The sequence below is a fragment of the Panthera uncia genome (assembly GCF_023721935.1).
Source record: "Panthera uncia isolate 11264 chromosome C1 unlocalized genomic scaffold, Puncia_PCG_1.0 HiC_scaffold_4, whole genome shotgun sequence".
NCBI lineage: Eukaryota > Metazoa > Chordata > Mammalia > Carnivora > Felidae > Panthera > Panthera uncia.
This window is the reverse complement of record NW_026057585.1, coordinates 33,595,240-33,614,583: the sequence shown is the minus strand read 5'-3', so window position 1 is coordinate 33,614,583 and position 19,344 is coordinate 33,595,240. Positions and strand designations below refer to the sequence as shown.

Here is a 19,344-nt window from a genome sequence, read left to right as displayed (position 1 = left end):
GTATATATATATATATATATATATATATATATATATAGTATTGTGGTTTATATACACAATGGAATATTGTTCAACCACAAAAAGAAGGAAATTCTGACATGTGCAACAACATGAATGGACCTAGAAGGCATTGTTATGTGCAGAGGAAAAAAAATACTATATGATCTTATATATGTATGTACAATATATGTGTATTATCTACAAAAAACTGAAATCATTGAAACAGAGTACATTGATGATTGTTGCCAGTAGTGGACAGATGGGGAAATAGTCAATGGGTACAAGCTTCCACTTATAAAATAAATAAACCCATAGAGATCTAATATACAATGTGGTGACTACTTCACAATATTATATATTTGAAAGTTGTTAAGAGAGCAAATGTGAAATGGTGGATGTATTAACTAATTCTATTTGGTAATCATTTATATATATGCATATATATGTATATGTATATATGTGTATCAAATCATCACATTGTACACATACATACACATACATACATACATACATTGTACACATACATAACATTGTACACAATGTTACTTGTTAATTATATCTCAAAGTGGGAGAAAAAAACTTCAAGGACTTGTGTGTCACATGAAAAAGTGTCTTTCTTCCTTGGATATTAAGTAGGCTGATAATCAGTCCCTGGTTTGGCCCTCTTTCAAGTCACAGTTCCACACTTTCAATTACCCAAAGGACGTATAAGACAATCAGAATGTATCTGTGTTTGTGTCTGTGTGTGTGTGTGTCAGTGTGTGTGTGTGTGTGTGTGTGTGTGTGTGTGTGTGTGTGTGTAGATGTAGGGGACTGAATTTACTGAGTACTCAAAAATGAACCCAGCACTACTCACTGGAGGACCCATCAGACCTGGTCCACCCAAGGGTCCTGAAGCCCCTGGTAAGCCTGTCTCTCCTTTTTCTCCATCTTCTCCAGGAAGACCCCTTCCTCCTGGGTTTCCCTGTAACCCAGTAGAAATTTTTTAGAAAGGGAGAGCAACACAATGATTACATCACACAATAAGCAGATTTTTGTTTAGAACATAAAAGTAATTATGTAATTATGTAATATTTTAAAGATTTCATAAAAAATGTACTTATACATAGTGAGAAAGTATAATTTACCTTTAATCCATCTTTTCCTTGGAGACCTTCTTCTCCAGGTGCTCCTGGTTCACCCTATTGTGTAGCAAAAACAGTAAGATTTATTGTTTTGCTAAATCATTCACCTTAACTTCTTTTTTCTCCTGATATCTATAGAAAGTAGCAGGTTTTTGTACGTTTATTCCTACTTCTTTATTTATAAGGGTTATTTGTCAGTATAATAAGCTTGATATAATTTGCTTGGAATAGCTCTGAAGATGATTTAAAGAGTCAGTATTATAAATTCAAAAAAAGATGGTTCCAGAATGTTATTTTTTAGATATTTAAGAGAAATATGTATTCGTTTGTATCTCTGAAAATTTATATAGCTAGACCTGTGTTCCTGAATTCAAAGACTGTAAATACTACAGCTCTTAAAGTTGTAGTACCTTCCTGTACTGAATTAAATGGATTAATATGACTTAATTTAGTTAAAATCAGTGCACCAGATTTTTATGGTCTGTATTTTCTCTTTTACAGGGGAGATGCAACAATAAAGGCCCTGGTACATCAAGAAGCTGTCTTCTTAGATAGAGAACTTCACAGAGAAGTATAGCCATACTCTATGAAGCTATTAAAGTAGTACTGGCTCTTTTGTTACCTGAAATATTTAAAAGTAAGTTAATTAGTGCATCTTTACAGTTGCCCCATTGCTCCCACCACTGACACTTCCATTACCCAACCCTCTGCAAATAAAGTGAAAATGAAAAAGACACCGGGTGTAAGATATATCTCCCTACTTTGTCTTTTAGTATGCAAATGTCTCTTAAAATTATCTTGGGAAAAACTTACCACAGCTTAAAGGCTGTCTATAGTAGAATAACTTCTGTAAGCTATCCAATTATACTTCTTTACAATTTTTTCCTCAAATCTTGATAACTTTGTGTGACTCTAGAATATCTTTAAACATAAATTAGATTGTGATCATTTTTTGCCCTGTTACGTCAGGGAATATCCTGAGAGTTGATTACTATTATTTGTGAATTTCTTCTTTTTTTTAAGTTTATATTTTAAATGTTTATTTACTTATTTTGAGACACAGGCAGAGAGAGAGAGGGAGAGAGAGAATCCCAAACAGGCTCCATGCTCAGCACAGAGCCCAATGAGGGGCTTGATCCCACGAACCATGAGATTATGACCTAAGCTGAGATCAAGAGTTGGATGCTCAACCGACTGAGCCACCCAGGTGCCCCTGTGAATTTCTTCTTAAGGTAACAGTAGTGACAATCACAGTGACTCTGAATATGTGTAAAGCATTCTGCAGAGTATACCCAATACCAAGAAAAGGATGTATGAGTTTAGGACTCCAAACACTACTAATACAATGTGGGCAGGGTTTTGCATACAGCTATAGAAATATGAAATAAGGACAAATGTTTTCTTTTATGCACCAGAAAGGTTTAGATATTTACCCGTAACCCTGGTTCTCCAGCAACTCCAACATTGCCTGTAGGTCCAGCATTTCCCTGAAGAAACAAAGGGAAAGATTAAACTTTTTTTCTACTAAAACAACATGTCTAATAATTATGGAAGGCATATCATGAGGATAGGAGTTTTAAAACACTTCTCAGTTTTTTCTTTTTCCTGGATTAATTTTTTGATAATATTTTGCCCCACTAGCTTTATCATTTCTATTTCTTCTCTCTCTCTTACACACACACACACACACACACACACACACACACACACACAGTATAGGTAGATAGATAGATACTTTTTTCTGACAAATATTTTTTCTGACTTACTTGAGAACACTTCCCATTTTTATCTGCTATCCTTCACTTGCTTTGAGAATTATGGGTATTTGTCAAAATGTGGCAAACATAGGGGATTCAGTATTGAAAGTTTAGAGACCATTCCTTTTACTATTTAGAAAGGTTACCTTTGCACCTGGTTCACCTTGCAGACCTGCTTCTCCCTCAATACCTGAAGGGCCCTAGAAGAGAAGATTTGACACATTGTCTGGATATATTCCTTCACCAGTTGCAATGGCAATAACAACCTTATAAGAAGATGGTAGTAGTTTTTAGCCCAAGGGTGAGATACCTATGTTCAGGAAAGTATTTTGCTGTTACTTTATAAACATCATCGCATAAGACCAGATAATTCTGGGACCTTTTAATAGTTCAAGTGGTAAGACGACATCACCTAAGTTAGAACTTTTAAGACCAGTTTCTTCAAATTCTTCCTCTCATATTTTAATCCTTGGTCCTCATATTTTAATCCTTGGTCAAAGAGAAATCACTTCCCATTTCCTCTTCTAATTTTCTACCCTCATATTCTTACATAATATTCTCTGTTTTTTCACTTTTTACTCTTCCATCCATTTCTGTTGAGCCCTTTGGAGCACACCCCCTTTAAAAATTTCAGTTTTCTTTATTCATTTTATAAAAAATATCACACAGGGGCGCCTGGGTGGCTCAATCGCTTAAGTGTCCGACTTTGGCTCAGGTCATGATCTTGTGGTTCATGAGTTCAAACCCCATGTTGGGCTCTGTGTGGACAGTTGAGAGCCTGGAGCCTGCTTTGGATTCTGTGTCTTCCTCTCTCTCTGTTCCTCCCCCAGTCGCACTCTGTCTAGCTATCTCTCTCTCAAAAATAAAGAATAAAAAAAAAATCACACAAAGGTGATATGAGTTAATTCACATTATGAAAGATGTTTATGGTATATTTTCCACTTCCCTTTCATGGGTGGGTCCAGTTGGGAAGCACTTGGCTCCTTTTACCTTGAAAACGTAAACTTCTTACAACCTCTGGCTATCTGTAGACCTGGAGCTCCTATAATTGCTATTGTATTGTTTTTTGTTTCAGAGATGCTTCAGGGATGTTTATCTTGTTTTGAGTATATTAAAGATACCCTCCCCACTCCCCTTCCTTGTTCTACCTTCTTCTTCTCTCTCTTTCACGTGTATGTATGTATATGTGTGTATGTATAATTACAAACACATGCATATGTATTTTGTAATTCCCATGTTTTTGGAATAGAGAGGTAGTTTAAAGCATTCACTCACAACACTATCTTGACCAAAAGCTTTCTGTTTCCTTTCTACCTTTCAGTGATTCCTCAGTAGTTCTGATCCATGGGTGATACTCTTTCATAGAACTATTAGAGCTTAAACTATCTTTTATGTCATAGTATCTATCTCATAGGGTGTTATGAGAATCCATTAATACAGCAAAGCACACAAGTTCTACTAGGCACATAGAAAATGCTCCATAATTGTGGGCTATTATAATTATCATTAATATAATGCAAATTCATAGTTTCCTTCTAAAAGCTTGACTTTTAGTAAGATATATCTGTCCTTTCACTTGCTTATAGTCATTTCCCTCTCCCATTATCCTCAACCATTATTCTAAACCAGCAAATTTCCCTCAACTGACCTACTCAACCCCTACTTCTTATCACAACAGAAATTATGTCTCCTACTCTGTTAAAAAAAACCTCAAGTTATTAGGTATGACTTTTCTCAGCTTTCTTTAGGCTCAGAGGATGTGGCATAGTATAGGTTATCAGCATTAGTTTTTGAGTCAGATGTGTATTCAAAGCCAGGCTCTACTAATTCTTAACCTTGGGCGGATTAGTAGATGATGATCCCCATCTCCCTGATAATCTTCTCTGATCTCAGGAAAGGTATTGCCATCCATCCTGTTGCACAGCCTAGAAATCTGGGAATAATTTTTCACTCCTCTTTTCCCTTTACTTCCCATATTCTACAAATATGAATTTCTACAAATATGAATTTCTACAAATGCAGAATTTCTCAAATCCATCCACTTCTTTCCTTTTCTATACTTACTACTTTAGTTCAGAAGTCCATCATTTCTTGCCTGGTTGAATGCAAAGGCCCTTTAGTAGGTATACAGGGCTTCACTCTTGTCTTCTCAAATATATCCTCTAAGCAGCTGCTGGAATTATCTTCCAAAGATATAAATCTGACTTTATCACTGCCCTGCTTATACCTTACAATGATTTAACACAGCCCATAAGATAAAACGAAACAAAAAGGCAACCTAATGAATTGGAGAAGATATTTACAAATGGTATATTTGATAAGGGGTTAATATCCAAAATTTATAAAGAACTTATACAACTCAATACCAAAAACCAATAATCCAATTAAAAATGGGCAGAAGACATGAATAGTTGGCCAACAGACACATGAAATGATGCTCAACATCACTCATCATCGGGGAAATACAAATCAAAACTACAATGAGATGTCACCTTACACCAGTCAGAATGGCTAAAATTAGTAAAACAAGAAATAACAGGTGTTGGCGAGGATGCAGAGAAAGGGGAGCCCTCTTACACTGTTGTTGGGAACACAAACTGTTGCAGTCACTGTGGTGGGGTTTCCTCAAAAAATTAAAAATAGAAGTACCCTATCATCCAGCAATTGCACTACTAGGTATTTACCCTAAGAATACAAAAAACACTAATTCAAAGGGATATATGTACCCTGATGTTTATAGCAGCATTATCAAGAATAGCCACATTTTAGAAAGAGACCAAATGTCCATCTACTGATGAATGGATAAGGAAGATGTGGTGTGTGTGTGTGTGTGTGTGTGTGTGTGTGTGTGTGTGTGTACATACCATGGAATATTACTCATCCATCAAAAAAGAATGAAATCTTGCCATTTGAAATGACATGGATGGAGGTAGAGAGTATTAAGCTAAACAAAATAAGTCAGAGAAAGACAAATACCATATGATTTGACTCATATGTGGAATTTAAGAAACAAAACAAATGTTCACAGGGGAAAAAGGAGAGAGGAAAACCAAGAAACAGACTCTTAACTATAGAGAAAAAACTGATGGTTACCAGAGGGGAGGTGGGTGGGGATATGGGTTAAACAGGTGATGTGGATTAAGAAGTGCACCTGTTAGGATGAGCACAAGGTGTTATCTGTGTTGAATCACTATATTGTTCACTTGAAACTAATATTACACTGTATGTTAACTGGAATTTAATAAAAACTTAAAAAAGAGAGAGAACTTTATGTGTATAAAATTAGGTTCACACAACGGTCATCCCTACCTTTAATGGAATTTTAGGCTTTGTTTTCTGAATATGAAACACAACACTACAGAATTATTCTTTAAATATATACTTAATGTATCAACTTTACCTTGAGGAGTCTTATAAAAAGTACTGAGTACTAGTGAAATAACAAGAAAGAGGCACAAAAAAATTACCTCAGCACCCGTTTCTCCAGGAGGTCCAGCATCACCTGGCAATCCTCGTGGTCCCTATATTAAGATAAAATTTAAGATCTGAGAATCAAAGTTACTCTGTATTTCAATTAACATATGCATCTAAATATGTAATTTATAATATATCATATGTAATAGAATACATAATTCCTTTAACAATGTATTACTTTACTTTTGTATAAAAAATTATAACTTTATAGTTGATTTGTGTGCATGTGTGTGTGTGTGTGTGTGTGTGTGTGTATGTTATGTGTATGTGAATAGTATTAGGCTATGTTTGCATTCAAAAGAGAAAGAAAGAAAGGACAGTACCTTTCATTCCCTAATTCACTCATCTCTTCAATAAACATTTATCAAGCACCTAATAAGTATGAAATATGCTAAGGGTTTTCAAAAGTTACCTTATTTAGTGGATATGACAATGATATTTCTACTGAATATTCCTGACAAATATGTGACAAAAAAATAGCATTTTTAAAGAAGCAAATATATGACTTCCAATGAAATAAAAATATGTTGTAGCTTATATGGTATTGAGTGAGTCCAGTTCAACAATATCTCTGTTTCACATGAACAGATGTAATAGTGTTTACCCATATGAGATAATCACTAAGGTGCAATAAATGCATGTTGGGGCCTTCTTGGGAATCTTGGTCACTGTAATATTGAATAATATAATTTTAAGTAAACAAATATTGAATAGTTTACTGCATAAACATTGGATTGCTGAACTTAAAGATGTGTGGAAACCATTTCACTGGCTAGAATTATTTTAGATTAATACTTCTTTAGCAACTACAATATAATGCTATTTCTCCAGCCATCCAAAGAAGCTACTTGCAGTTTTTGACCTTTTTAGAAAGCACAAAGAAGCTGTTTCCTTAGATTAAGAAAAGATAGTTAAAATTTTCTATGAGATTATGCTCCCTAACAATTTTGTGAACACCTCACTTTAAAAAAAAGTGTAGTAATGGGAAGGAAAAAATGTGCTATCATTGGTTGTTTTCAACTGTTTTCTTAATTGTTACAGTCAGTAATGTTAATTTTAACATTTAAAAAGTATGGCAAGTACCAAAAAAAAAACCCAGATTAAGTATATATTAAGTATATCTACCATTCAGAGGTTACACTGTAAATATTCTCGCATGTTTCCTTCTAGCTCTGTTGTGGGGGCATACTTATAAATAATGTAATTATCTGTTTTATGCTTAAGATTCTATTTTGAATATAAATATTTTATCATGTTGTTGTAAATACTTCATAACAACTTGTTCAACAGATACATAATATCCATTCATCTCATATTCTATAGTACTGTAATCTAGTCATTTTCTTAATAACAGACATTTATATTGTTTCTATATCTCCTTTACAGTAAATATTACTTTACTAGATTTATTATATGCATGTTAGACTATTTATCAGTGAATGTTAGGACCTGTAACATCAGGTGATATTGTCAAATAGCTGAGATAAATATTTGAAGGCTAGGGTTGTAAGGTTGCATAAGCCATTAAAGGTATTAAGAGGTCAATGATGTTTTTCATTTATAGCTCATTAAATATTATGTATAATATTTTAAAATTTATGAATTCTCCTCAGAATGTATTTCTACACTGTTATAAAGATGCTGAGAGAAACATGTCTGTGCAGATGTCTTTGTGTGTATTCTGAATATTCTCCCTTAGAAGAGAGTCTGAAATGTACCATTATTTAGTCACAAAGTCAAGTACATTTCCGGAAAGGTTGCAATAACTAACTTTTCACAAGAAATACATAAAAGTAAAATCTATTTCATTGAATTCATGCCAACACAGAATATTCATTTTTAAATTCTTCTTTAATTTGATGGACAACCTCTTATCTTAAAATGTGTATTAGCAAGGCTGAATATCATTTCTGTTATTTGTTTATCAGCTATCTGTAATAATCTATGTATTACTTAATCATGTCTTTTGCCTATGTATTTTTGGAGTCATTTATAAAATTTGTATGAGTTTTTTATGTGTTGTGGACACAGACTTTCAGGCATCCTATTTTATTGTTAAGGTCTGCCCAGTGTGTAGTTTATCATTTTATTTTTAAAATATATTATTAGGGTGCCTGGGTGGCTCATTTGGTTAAGCATCTGACTCTTATTTTGACTCAGGTCATGATCTCACAGTTTGTGGCTTCAAACCCCATGTCGGTCTCTGATTCTCTCTCTCCCTCTCTCTTGGCCCCTCCCCTTCTCGTGCACATACTCTCTCTCAAAATAAATAAATAAGTTTAAAAAATATATTGTTAAAGATAACTTTTTTCCCACTAAGTGTGATCACTGTTAAATCTGTTAATCTTTTAAGACTCTTTCCATCACAATTAAGATGAAAACATCTATTTCCATTTAATTATTCTATATTATTTCTTTTAAGCTTTTTAAAATTAAAGTTTATTTATTTATTTTGAGAGAGAGAGGCTTAACTGACTGAGCTACCTACGCATCCCTAATACATTAATTTTAAAAATCGTCAATCTTTTAGTTAGGTAATAATTTGGCTTTCTACTTAAGTCTGTTTTTGGGTCTCTTAATGAATTTTCGAAGTTTTCTTCATATGTGCCCCATCCAACTCTCATTAAGTTTATCCTTATGTATTGTGTTTTGTTTCTATATACAGTGGGATATTTTTTCTATTATATTACTTGTACACAGAAAAACTTATTTTTTAAAATATTTATGTCTTGCCATTATATTACTCTATCTCAGTAATTAAAAAATACAGAATTAAGTTTTTAGGTTTTACAAGTTTTGGGGGCTTATTTTAAAATTTCACTAAGTAATAATGCTTTCCTTTCCTTATATTATCATTTCTGTGTCATATACCACTACACTAGCTAAAACTTTTTGAATAATGTTAGAAAATATAGTGACCGCGATCTTATTTTGTGGCCTATGTTTCTAGTGTTTTAGTGTTTCTTAGCAGGTTGGGTGAGAATACAAGATAAGCTACTTTCCCTTATTACAGAACTACGCTTATGTTACTAGAATATTTTGTTTTAACTAATAAACTTTATTTCTTACAGAAATTTTAGATGTATAGAAAAATTAAACAGAAAGTACAGAGAGTCCCCATATACCACCCCTGCCCAGTTTTCCCTATTATTAATATCTTGTATTTGTTACAGTGGATTAACCAAGATTGACACACTGTTACTAACTGAAGTCCACAGTTTACAATCTGTGTTCACTCTGTGTTGTAAGGTTATAGGAGTTTTGAGAACTGTACATCATGTCTCCATTGTGACAGTATGATACAAAATAGTTTCACTGCCTCCAAATTGTCCCGTTTTCCCCCTATTCATCTCTGGTCCTCTTCCCCCAACACCTGGCAACCATTGGTCTTTTTAGTGTCTCTGTAGTTTTACCTTTTCCAGAATGTCATATCGTTGGAATCATAAAGTATTTATACTTTTCAGACTGGCTTCTTTTACTTATCAGGATGCACTTGAAAGGTCCCTCTGTCTTTTTGTGGCTTAGTAGCTCTTTTCTTTTTATTGATGAATAATATTTCATTATATGGATGTATCACAGTTTGTTTATCCATTTACCTTTTGAGGATGTATCAGTTGCTTCTACCTTGGGCAACTATAAATAAAGCTGCTATAAATATTCATGTGCAGGTTCTTGTGTGGACATTAAATTTTCCACTTGTAGGGGCACCTGGGTGGCTCAGTCAGTTGAGCGTCCAACTTTGGCTCAGGTCATGATCTGGCAGTCTGTGGGTTCGAGCCCCGTGTTGGGCTCTGTGCTGACAGCTCAGAGCCTGGAGCCTGCTTCAGAGTCTGTGTCTCCCTCTGTCTCTGCCCCTCCCCTGCTCATGCTCTGTCTCTCTCTGTCTCAAAAATAAATAAAAACATTAAAAAAAATTTTTTTTACATTTTCCACTTGTTTTCATAAATACTCAGGAGCATGATTGCTGGATCATAATGGTAAGAATATGTTTAGCTCTGTAAAAACCTGCCAAGTTGTGTTCCAAAGTTGCTGTACCATTCTGTATTACCATCAACGATGAATGAAAACTCGGTTATTCCACGTCTTTGTTAACATTTGGTATTGTTAGTGTTTTAGATTTTAGCCATTCATATAGGTATGTAATAGTATGTCACTGTTTTAATGTGTACTTCTTTAATGACATATGACAAGCATATTTTCATATGTTTCTTTGCCATCTGTATGTCTTTGGTGTAGTGACTGTTCATATCTTTTGCCTACTTTTTAAACGGATTGTTTGTTTTCTTATTATTAACTTAAAAAATTGTAAATGTTTATTTATTTTTGAAAGAGAGAGACAGAGCACAAGACAGGGAAGGGTGGAGAGAGAGGAGACACAGAGTCTGAAGCAGCATCCAGGCTCTGAGCTGTCAGCACAGAGCCCAACGTGGGGCTGAAACTCACAAACTGTGGGATCAGGACCTGAGCTGAAGTCGGATGCTTAACCAACTGAGCCACCCAGATGCCCCTCTTATTGTTAACTTTTAAGAGTTCTTTCTGTATTTTGTATACAAGTCCCTTATCAGATCTGCATTTTGCAAATGTTTTCTCCCAGTGTGTTGCATGTCTTTCATTCTCTTAATATATCTTCCACAGAGCAGAAGTTTTTAATTTTAATGAAATCCAACTTATCAATTTTTCCATTCACAAATAATGCTTTTGGTGTTATATGTAAAAAGTCATTGTTAAATCCAAGATCAGTGAGATTTTCTTCTTATGTTAACTTATAGAAGTTTTATAAATTTTAAACTTAGGTCTATAATCCATTTTGAGTTAAAATTTTTTTCAAGTATTTTTGAAAGTTGTATTCTGAAACCTTGTTATTTTTTTAAAAGTTTTATTTATTTATTTTGAGAAAAAGAACCAGCAGGGGAGGATCAGAGAGATAGAGAGAGATCAGGGGAAGGACAGAGAAAGAGAGGGAGAGAGAGAGAATCCCAAGCAGGCTCCGTGCTGTTAGCACAGAGTCCCAACCGTGAGATCATGACCAGAGCCGAAATCAAGAGTTGGATGCTTAACCAACTGACCTACCCAGGCGCCCCACCTGCAACCTTGTTATAACTGCTTATTGGTTCCAGGAGTGGTTTTTGTGTATGTGTGTCAATTGTTGGGGTTTTCCACATGGTTGAGTTCATACTTACTTTGTTACTGTTTTCTATTTGCTCCTCTTGTTCTTTGTTTGTTTTGTCTTCCACCCTTTTTTTAGCCGGCTGTGAATTTCAATTAATTCCATTTTCTCTCTTATTTTACCATATCAAGTATACTTCTTTAAAAAATTTTTCAGTGGTTTCTCTAGAGTTTGCAATGCACATTTATAATTAATTCAAGTCTATTTTCAAGTAACACTATATCACTATACTTATCCATAAAATGTGAGACTAAATACACTGTTACAATTACCATTTTGTACCAATACCTGTTCTATTAATTAAGAATAAGAAAAACAAATGACTTGATCTTACTTTTATATATTCCTTCTAAAGCTTTTCCTTTCTTCTGTTTCTAGAGTCTCATCTATATAATTTTCCTTCTCTATGAAGAACTTCTTTTAGCATTTCTTACAAGGTTGGTCTACTAGTGACAAATTCCAACAGTTTTTGCTTGTCTGAGAAAATATATTTCTACTTCACTTTTGAATTCCCAGTCTGAAAATTTCTAAGTCTCTGACATATCTGAGTCTGTTCGTGATGCTTGCTTTGTCTCTTCGGACTGTTTTTTCCCCCTTTTATCCTGGTATTTTGTTGTTGTTGTTGTTGTTGAAAGCCAAGTAAGATGTAAAATGACCCGAGGTAAATAGGTCTTTAGTGTAAGGTTTTATGTTATCTGGCTGGGAATTAGGCTGTGTTTACTGTTTGCTGCACTATGGTATCAGAGGATAAATTTCCTCCTAGTGTCATTGTGTTTGTCTTGTCCATTGTCTTCAGGCTTTCCCAGAGACACCTTTAATAGGGTTTGTGTCTGTAGTTCTTTTAGCTGTAATCCTCAGCTAGTAAATAGGAGCCCTATTTATGTGGTGGTGAGTTAAGGTGGGGGGGTGGGAAGAAGCATTCTATAGCTTTATGATAATAGAAATGGCTAGGGCTGGGAATTGTTCTTCCCAGTTCAGTAGGCTTTGGTGAAACCCCAAACAGTTAGCTCTGACAAAACAGGTTCCCTTGAGGGCAAGCCTTGTTAAGGAGAACAGAGAACTCTGGGTATATTTCAAAGTGGTTATTTTTCCCATCCCACTGCTAGATGCAGAAATAGACATTTCTCTGAACTTTATAGTGAGAACCTAGCAGGTCTCCTGGAGGTAAAACTCAGTAACAAGTGGGGCCTTCTTAGGAGCCTCTCTTAGTTTTTTAACACTTAAGATACTCTAAACTGTGTCTTCAGCAATTTGTCAATTATAATTTAAAGTGCTCCTACCATCCAATTACAGGCTTCTGCTTCTGGTAAGCTCTGGTTCTCTCTATCCTCCTGTCTGTCTCTCCAGTTTTCAGGCAATAGTTTGTCCTTTGACCTCATTGATCTAAAAAGAATTGTTGATTTTCAGTTTGCTAGGCTTTTGCCTTATTGTAAGAAGGGGAATGGCAGCTTCCAAGTTCCTTACAATTCAGACCAGAAATCGTTTTATTATAAATTTTAATAAATCAAGAGTAGTTGTTGAATTTTAATGAGTACTGGTTTTTAGCATTTTCCCAGTATATCTGTTATATGTTATAATAAGGCTTTCTTAATATTAAGTAATTTTCCTTTTGTAATTCCTCTTTTGCTTCATCTTTCACTTCATTCAGTTAACTCTTTTTATATAGTTGATTTTACTTGATATTTTTGGTATTTAATTGAAATTCATCTCTAGCCTTTCATTTTTTCTTTTTCTGTATGGCTTTAGAATTGTCAAAATTTTACTGAGACACTGATATAGGATCTTCTTTCATCATTTGTTTCTAGAACTTTTGCCATTTTTAATATCTTCATGAGTAATTTAATGTTAGTTTTCATCAAATACTTTTAATTAACCTGAGAATCCTGTTAATTATCTTTTAAGGTAAGTGGAAGTGACTTCTGGTACTCAACTAAGGAAGTGTACATAGAAAATAATATTTTTTAAATTGGAGGGTATATTCTAAAGCAAGCTTATCAAGAATTGACTTTTTTTAAACTATAGCATTCCCCTCATCTTCCTTTTTAAAGGCAATTTTCAATGTTTAAAGATAGCAAAAATATTTATTTGGGTCAGCCAGACACTTAGGAATCATACTTTACATATGGAAATCTATCTCCTATAGATTTTATATCTCCTTTTGAATCTTTTATATCCATACACTTCTTTTTTTCTGCTAATCAAAAGGGTTCTACCATCTCTTACTTGGATTATTGTAACAGAAAGCAGTTCTTGTCCATTCCTAGTTCCTTCCAATTTGTTTGAATAATCTTTACAACACAATAATATCATCAGAAAACTAGCCCTATCTCTTCAATGACATTATTTTCTTCGTATGATAAAACGACAAATCCTTGGTAATAGGGCTCATAAAGCTACATGTTTTGTTCTCTGCCTCTTTTGCCATCCTTTTCTTACACTTACTTCCTACCTGACTCTGTGCCCCCACCATGCTAGTCTTCTTTAAGATATTCAAATAAATATCCAGAGCTTCCTTTCAGCTCATGTTCTCTCTAAAATGACCTCTCCCCATCTTTGCCTAAGTAACTACTATTCATTCTTCAGATCCCAGCTCAAATGCTCCTCCTCCTGAAGCCTTCCCTAAGGATAGTTTCTCTGTTATACATTCTCTTAGAATTGAATGCCTGTACTTCACAGCATTTATCTCAGTTTGCAATTTTCCATTGTTCTCTGTGATAATCTAATTAGTACATATTTACATCATTAGACTGAAACCTCCATACTTAACCACCATACTCCCAGTGCTGATACTTAATGAATATTTGTTGACTGAATGAATGAATGGTCAACTATCCAAACCCCAATATTGGCATTGCAATGAGCAAATTAGTTTGAATCTTGTCTGGGAAAAAGACAACTCTCAGGGGTCTTGACTATAGAAAAGAGGTGGTCTCTCTTAGTATTCTTAAAATATAAATCTCCACATATCTTCTGTGTCTCTCATTTTACCAATTTACTTCCTTTCTTTTCTATAATTTAACTAGGCGGCTCAAATATATAAAGCAAAGCCCATAACATCCATTATAAGCTTATTTGCATTTTATTTACCAGACCCACTGACCCAGTGACCTGAATGTCAAGTTTTAGGTGCTATTAAACTATTAAATTGTTTATACTTATAGTAACAAACATATTCTTGTATAAAGCCTAAGCTATTGTCTCTGCTGTTGGCATAGCTCTTTTGACATACTTTACTTAAATGTGTTCCTTATTAAGTTAGTTTCCATTGCATTTCACTGCATCTAATATTACTGGCTGACTGATTTTGCTTTTTGGGTATAAGACCTTTTGTTAATTCAGTTTGACAAACATACACTAAATTGATCTAATATGCCAGGTATTATACCAGGCAGGATTATAAACATGAGAAAAGTGGTCTCTAACTTCAAAGAGATATAAAATTTTTAGAAGAAAGAGATATTTAAGTAAATAATGTTAAAGACGGTTGCATTATTTTTGGTCAAATAAAGATTAGGATACAACAAGAGATACAAAACAGGGAGAGAACCAAAAAGAGTTCATTTGATAAACATCATTTTTAAAATTCTTTATTTGGAGAGATTTATATTTAAGTTAAATGTTTACTTCTTGCTTAGAGAGCTTACACCAGAGATTAAATATGTAAAGGAGGAAATGAACACAATTTGGTAAGAATAGCTCTTTGTTAAATTTTCCACTTGCTACTAGCTAAATGAATTATGCAAAGGCCACCTGTAAACCTTTGGGTCAACTAATAGATAAGATCAACCCAGTAGAATTTCCAAGACTATATTGTATTATAAATCTTACAAGCATGTTATAGCATATTACACCTAATACTAGTAACCAGAAGAATGACTACATAGGAAATAAAGAATAAGTTGTGAGAAAGTCTTTCCTTTTAACAATCATTTTCCATGGAAATTTTATAATCGAATCACATTTATGAAATTGTGATGTAAGATTTTGCATTACTGGTGTACCAATGTTTCTGTCATGTTTGTGCATTTGGGCCCATCAGATGTAGAGTTTGGCTTCTTTGTATGGTATTTCATTACAGAATTGGCCACAAAAATATGATTGTGTGTGTGTGGCAGTGTAATAATCATTATAAGAACAGCTAGCCATTCACAAAGAAAATTTCTGTGAGTCAATAACACAGAGCTGTCTTTGTTGAAAATAGAAATATGTGACGTTTTAGCAGTTCCAGAGAGATAGGAACATTTGACAATATAAGACCAGAAAGGTAATAAAAACTATATTCACAGCAAAATATTTTCTATAGAATTAGGTGTCCATGATAAATGCTGCTTTCAAAAATGTACCACCACAGTACAGGAGGGCAATAACAAGAAGGTAAATGTATATTATGAGGAAAACACAATTAGAAAAATATAAAGTTAAACTTACTGGTTCTCCTTCAAGTCCTCTTTCTCCTGTACTCCCAGGGGGTCCTTGTAAACCCTGAATAAACAAAGGCAAAATTTGAAGAAAAAGTGATGCTTGAAAATGTTTTAGTTTCCTTACCTCAGCTTTCCTTTACAATCCTCCCACCTAACTTTTCTGTCAACCTCTATTCTCTCTTTTCTTTTTGTGGTAAAATATACATAACATAAAGTTTTCCATTTTAATACTTTTTTAAGTGTGCAGTTTTGTGGTATTAAGTACCTTCACATTGTTGCACTACTATAATCACTATTTATTTTCAGAACTTTTTATCTTCCCAGACTGAAATTCTATCCCCATTAAAAAACATCCTTTCTCCCTCCCCAGTTCCCCTGGAAACCACAATTCTTGTGTTCCGCCTCTAATTTGATTACTTAAAGTGCCTTATATAAGTAGAGTTATACCACATTTGTTCTTTTGTCTCTGACTTATTTCATGTGGCATAATGTCTTCACGTTTCATCAATATTGTAACATGTATCAAAACTTTCTTCATTTTGGGAAAGGAGGAGATGGTAGTGGAGTGCGAAAACCCTAGGCTCACCTAGTCCCACAAATACAAGGTAACTATAAAAATCATCCTAGGTACCCCAAAAATCAACCTGAAGACTGAAAGAACAAACTCCACAACTAAAAGGAGAGAAGAGGTCACAATTGAAGAAGGCAGGAAGTATAGAGACATGGTTTAGGGGAGAAATGGCTCCCTCCCCTGGCTGCTGTGTAGGGGAGGGAGTAATGGTTTTAGAGAAGGTCAAGAGAGAGAGAGGAGCACACAGGGGAATGCAAAATGAGAATGTTTCCCATACTATTGGCTTAGGAAATCAGAAGGGCTGAATTTTGTGAGTTTTTGCACCCACTGGGGCTTAAAGCCTAGAATTTTAAAGGTTAACAGGCTTGGCAGAGATAGAGCCTGAAAAGCACTGCACTGCTCTTGGACAGAAGGCAGGCAGACAACCTAGGGGCATACAGTGTGGAAACAGTAATATGAAGAATTCCTCAGGCACAGTGGGGAGATGATTCACTCTTCTTGGAGTAGGTCTCTGAGAGGCAGCTTTCAAGGAGATGCCTCTCCACTTCTCTGGAACAAAGTTGCTGCCAACACCATTTTTCTCCCCCATCCCTCAGCATAAACACAGAGCCACCTGCAGGAAAAAGCACAGTGCTGGCACTGTCTGCCTACCATGCTTACACTAAGCCCCACCACCCTGCACTCTGGTGGAACTGCCTTTCTCGGTCATGCCTGCCTCAGTCCCAGTGTGGCAGGCTCCTCTGCAAGAAGACCAACACAAATCCCTGACCACACCACATCTGCCTACTAGAGAGTTTTGCAGGGCCTCAATTCTGGTGGAGGTGGTGACAGGTCTCATTTCACAAGCAGACTAGAGAACACCTAGTTACATCTCACCACATTCAGGCCAAGGACCAATAATTGCCCACAGCAGGCAAGAGGAGCCTCTGCCGATGAACAGCCTGAAGGGTAGAGCAGCTGGAACAAAATACCAGGGCATATGCAGCACACACTGGAGACACTCCCTGAAGTGTCAGGTCCTGGATACTAACTTATTTCTTCATAAGGTCATTACTTTCAGGAACAGGAGACATAACTGGCTTTTCTAACACACAGAAGCAAGCAGAGACTTAGACAAAATGAGAAGACAGAGGAATTTATCCCAAATGAAAGAACAAGATAAAGTTGTGGCCAGAGATCTAAGCAAAACATATATGAGTAACATGCCTGATGGAGAATTTAAACCATGATGAGGATACTCGCCAAAGTTGAGAAAAGAATGGAGGACATCAGTGAGATCCTTATCACAGAGATAAAAGAGTTAAAAAAAAGAATCAGTCAGAGGTGAAGAGTGCAATAAATAAGATTAGAAACACACCTGATGTAATGAACATCAAGTTGGAAGAAGCAGAGGAATGAATTAATGACCTAGAAGACAAAATAATGGAAAGCAATAAAGCTTAACAAAAGAGAGAAAGAAGAATTATGCAAAATGAGAATAGGCTTAGGGAACTCAGTGGCTCCATCAAACATAGTAACATTTGTTTTATAGGAGTCCCAGGAGAAGAAGAGAGAAAAAAAGGCGCAGAAAATTTACTTGATGAAATAATATCTGAAAACTTCCCTAATCTGGGGAAGAAAATAGACATCCCAATTTAGGAGGCACAGAGAATTTCCATCAAAATCAACAAAAGTAGACCCACATCAGACATATCGTAATTAAATTTGCAAAATTTAGTAATAAAGAAAATATCTTAAAAGCAGCAAGATAAAAAGAGTCCTTAACTTAAAAGGGAAAATCCATAAGGCTAGCAGGAGGTTTCACAACAAAAACTTGGCAAGCCAGAAGGGAGTGGCATGATATATTCAAAGTGCTGAATGGGAAAAATCTGATGCCAAGAACACTCTATCCATCAAGGCTATCATTCAGCATGAAAGGAGAGATAAAGAGTTTCCTAGACCAACAAAAGCAGAAGGAATTCATGACCACTAACATAGCCCTTTAAGAAATATTTGAAGAGATTCTTTGAGTGGAAAGGAAAGACAAAAAGTGACAACCTAAAGGCAGGAAAAACACAAAATCAGTAAATCAGTAAAGGATACAAAATATAATAACATACGTAAAATGTGGTACAGGAGAGGAGAAAAGAATGAGTTCAAAGTTAAATGACCATCAACTTTAAATATAGACTGCAATATGCAGAGGAGGTTATTGACAAATCTAATGGTAAACATATATTAAAAACCACTAATATAAACATGCAAAGAATAAAAAGAAATAAATACAAATATATCACTAAGAAAATCAGAAAACCGGGAAAGAAGTAAGAAAGGATCAGAGAAAATCTTGGGAAACAACCACAAGAAAAATAATAAAATGGCAATAAATACATATCTATCAATAATGACTTTGTAAATGGGCTAAACACTGCAATCAAAAGACACAGAATGTCAGAATGGGTAAAAAAAAAAATAAAAAAATAAGGCCCATCTATATGCTGCCTACATATAGGAACGGAGAAGTATTTATCATGAAATGGATGTCAAAAGAAAGCCAGAGTAACATTACTTATATTGTATAAACTTGACTTTACTTTTTGAAAAATGTTTATTTAATTTTGAGAGAGAAAGAGAGAGAGAGAGAGAGAGGAGGGGCAGAGAGAGAGGGAGACACAGAATTCAAAGCAGACTTCAGACTCTGAGCTGTTAGCACAGAGCCCAATGTGGGGCTCAAACCCATAAACCATGAGATCATGACTTGAGCTGAAGTTGGACCTTTAACCGACTAAGCCACCCAGGCATCCCAATAAACTAGACTTAAAAAAAAAAAGACTGTAACAAGAGACAAAAA

The 19,344-nt window shown here is 34.9% G+C and overlaps 1 protein-coding gene across 1 annotated transcript in view; it reads right to left on the bottom strand.

The window, feature by feature from the left end:
- Positions 1 to 19,344, bottom strand: part of COL24A1 (collagen type XXIV alpha 1 chain) — a 390,296-nt gene that overhangs the window by 120,947 nt on the left and 250,005 nt on the right. Inside the window, exons 33-38 of the mRNA XM_049618486.1 lie at positions 15,951 to 16,004; positions 6,349 to 6,402; positions 3,028 to 3,081; positions 2,558 to 2,611; positions 1,128 to 1,181; positions 857 to 964 (exon numbers count right to left, since the gene is read on the bottom strand). Of these exons, the coding sequence (XP_049474443.1) occupies positions 857 to 964; positions 1,128 to 1,181; positions 2,558 to 2,611; positions 3,028 to 3,081; positions 6,349 to 6,402; positions 15,951 to 16,004 (378 nt within the window). The remainder of the gene's footprint in view (positions 1 to 856; positions 965 to 1,127; positions 1,182 to 2,557; positions 2,612 to 3,027; positions 3,082 to 6,348; positions 6,403 to 15,950; positions 16,005 to 19,344) is intronic.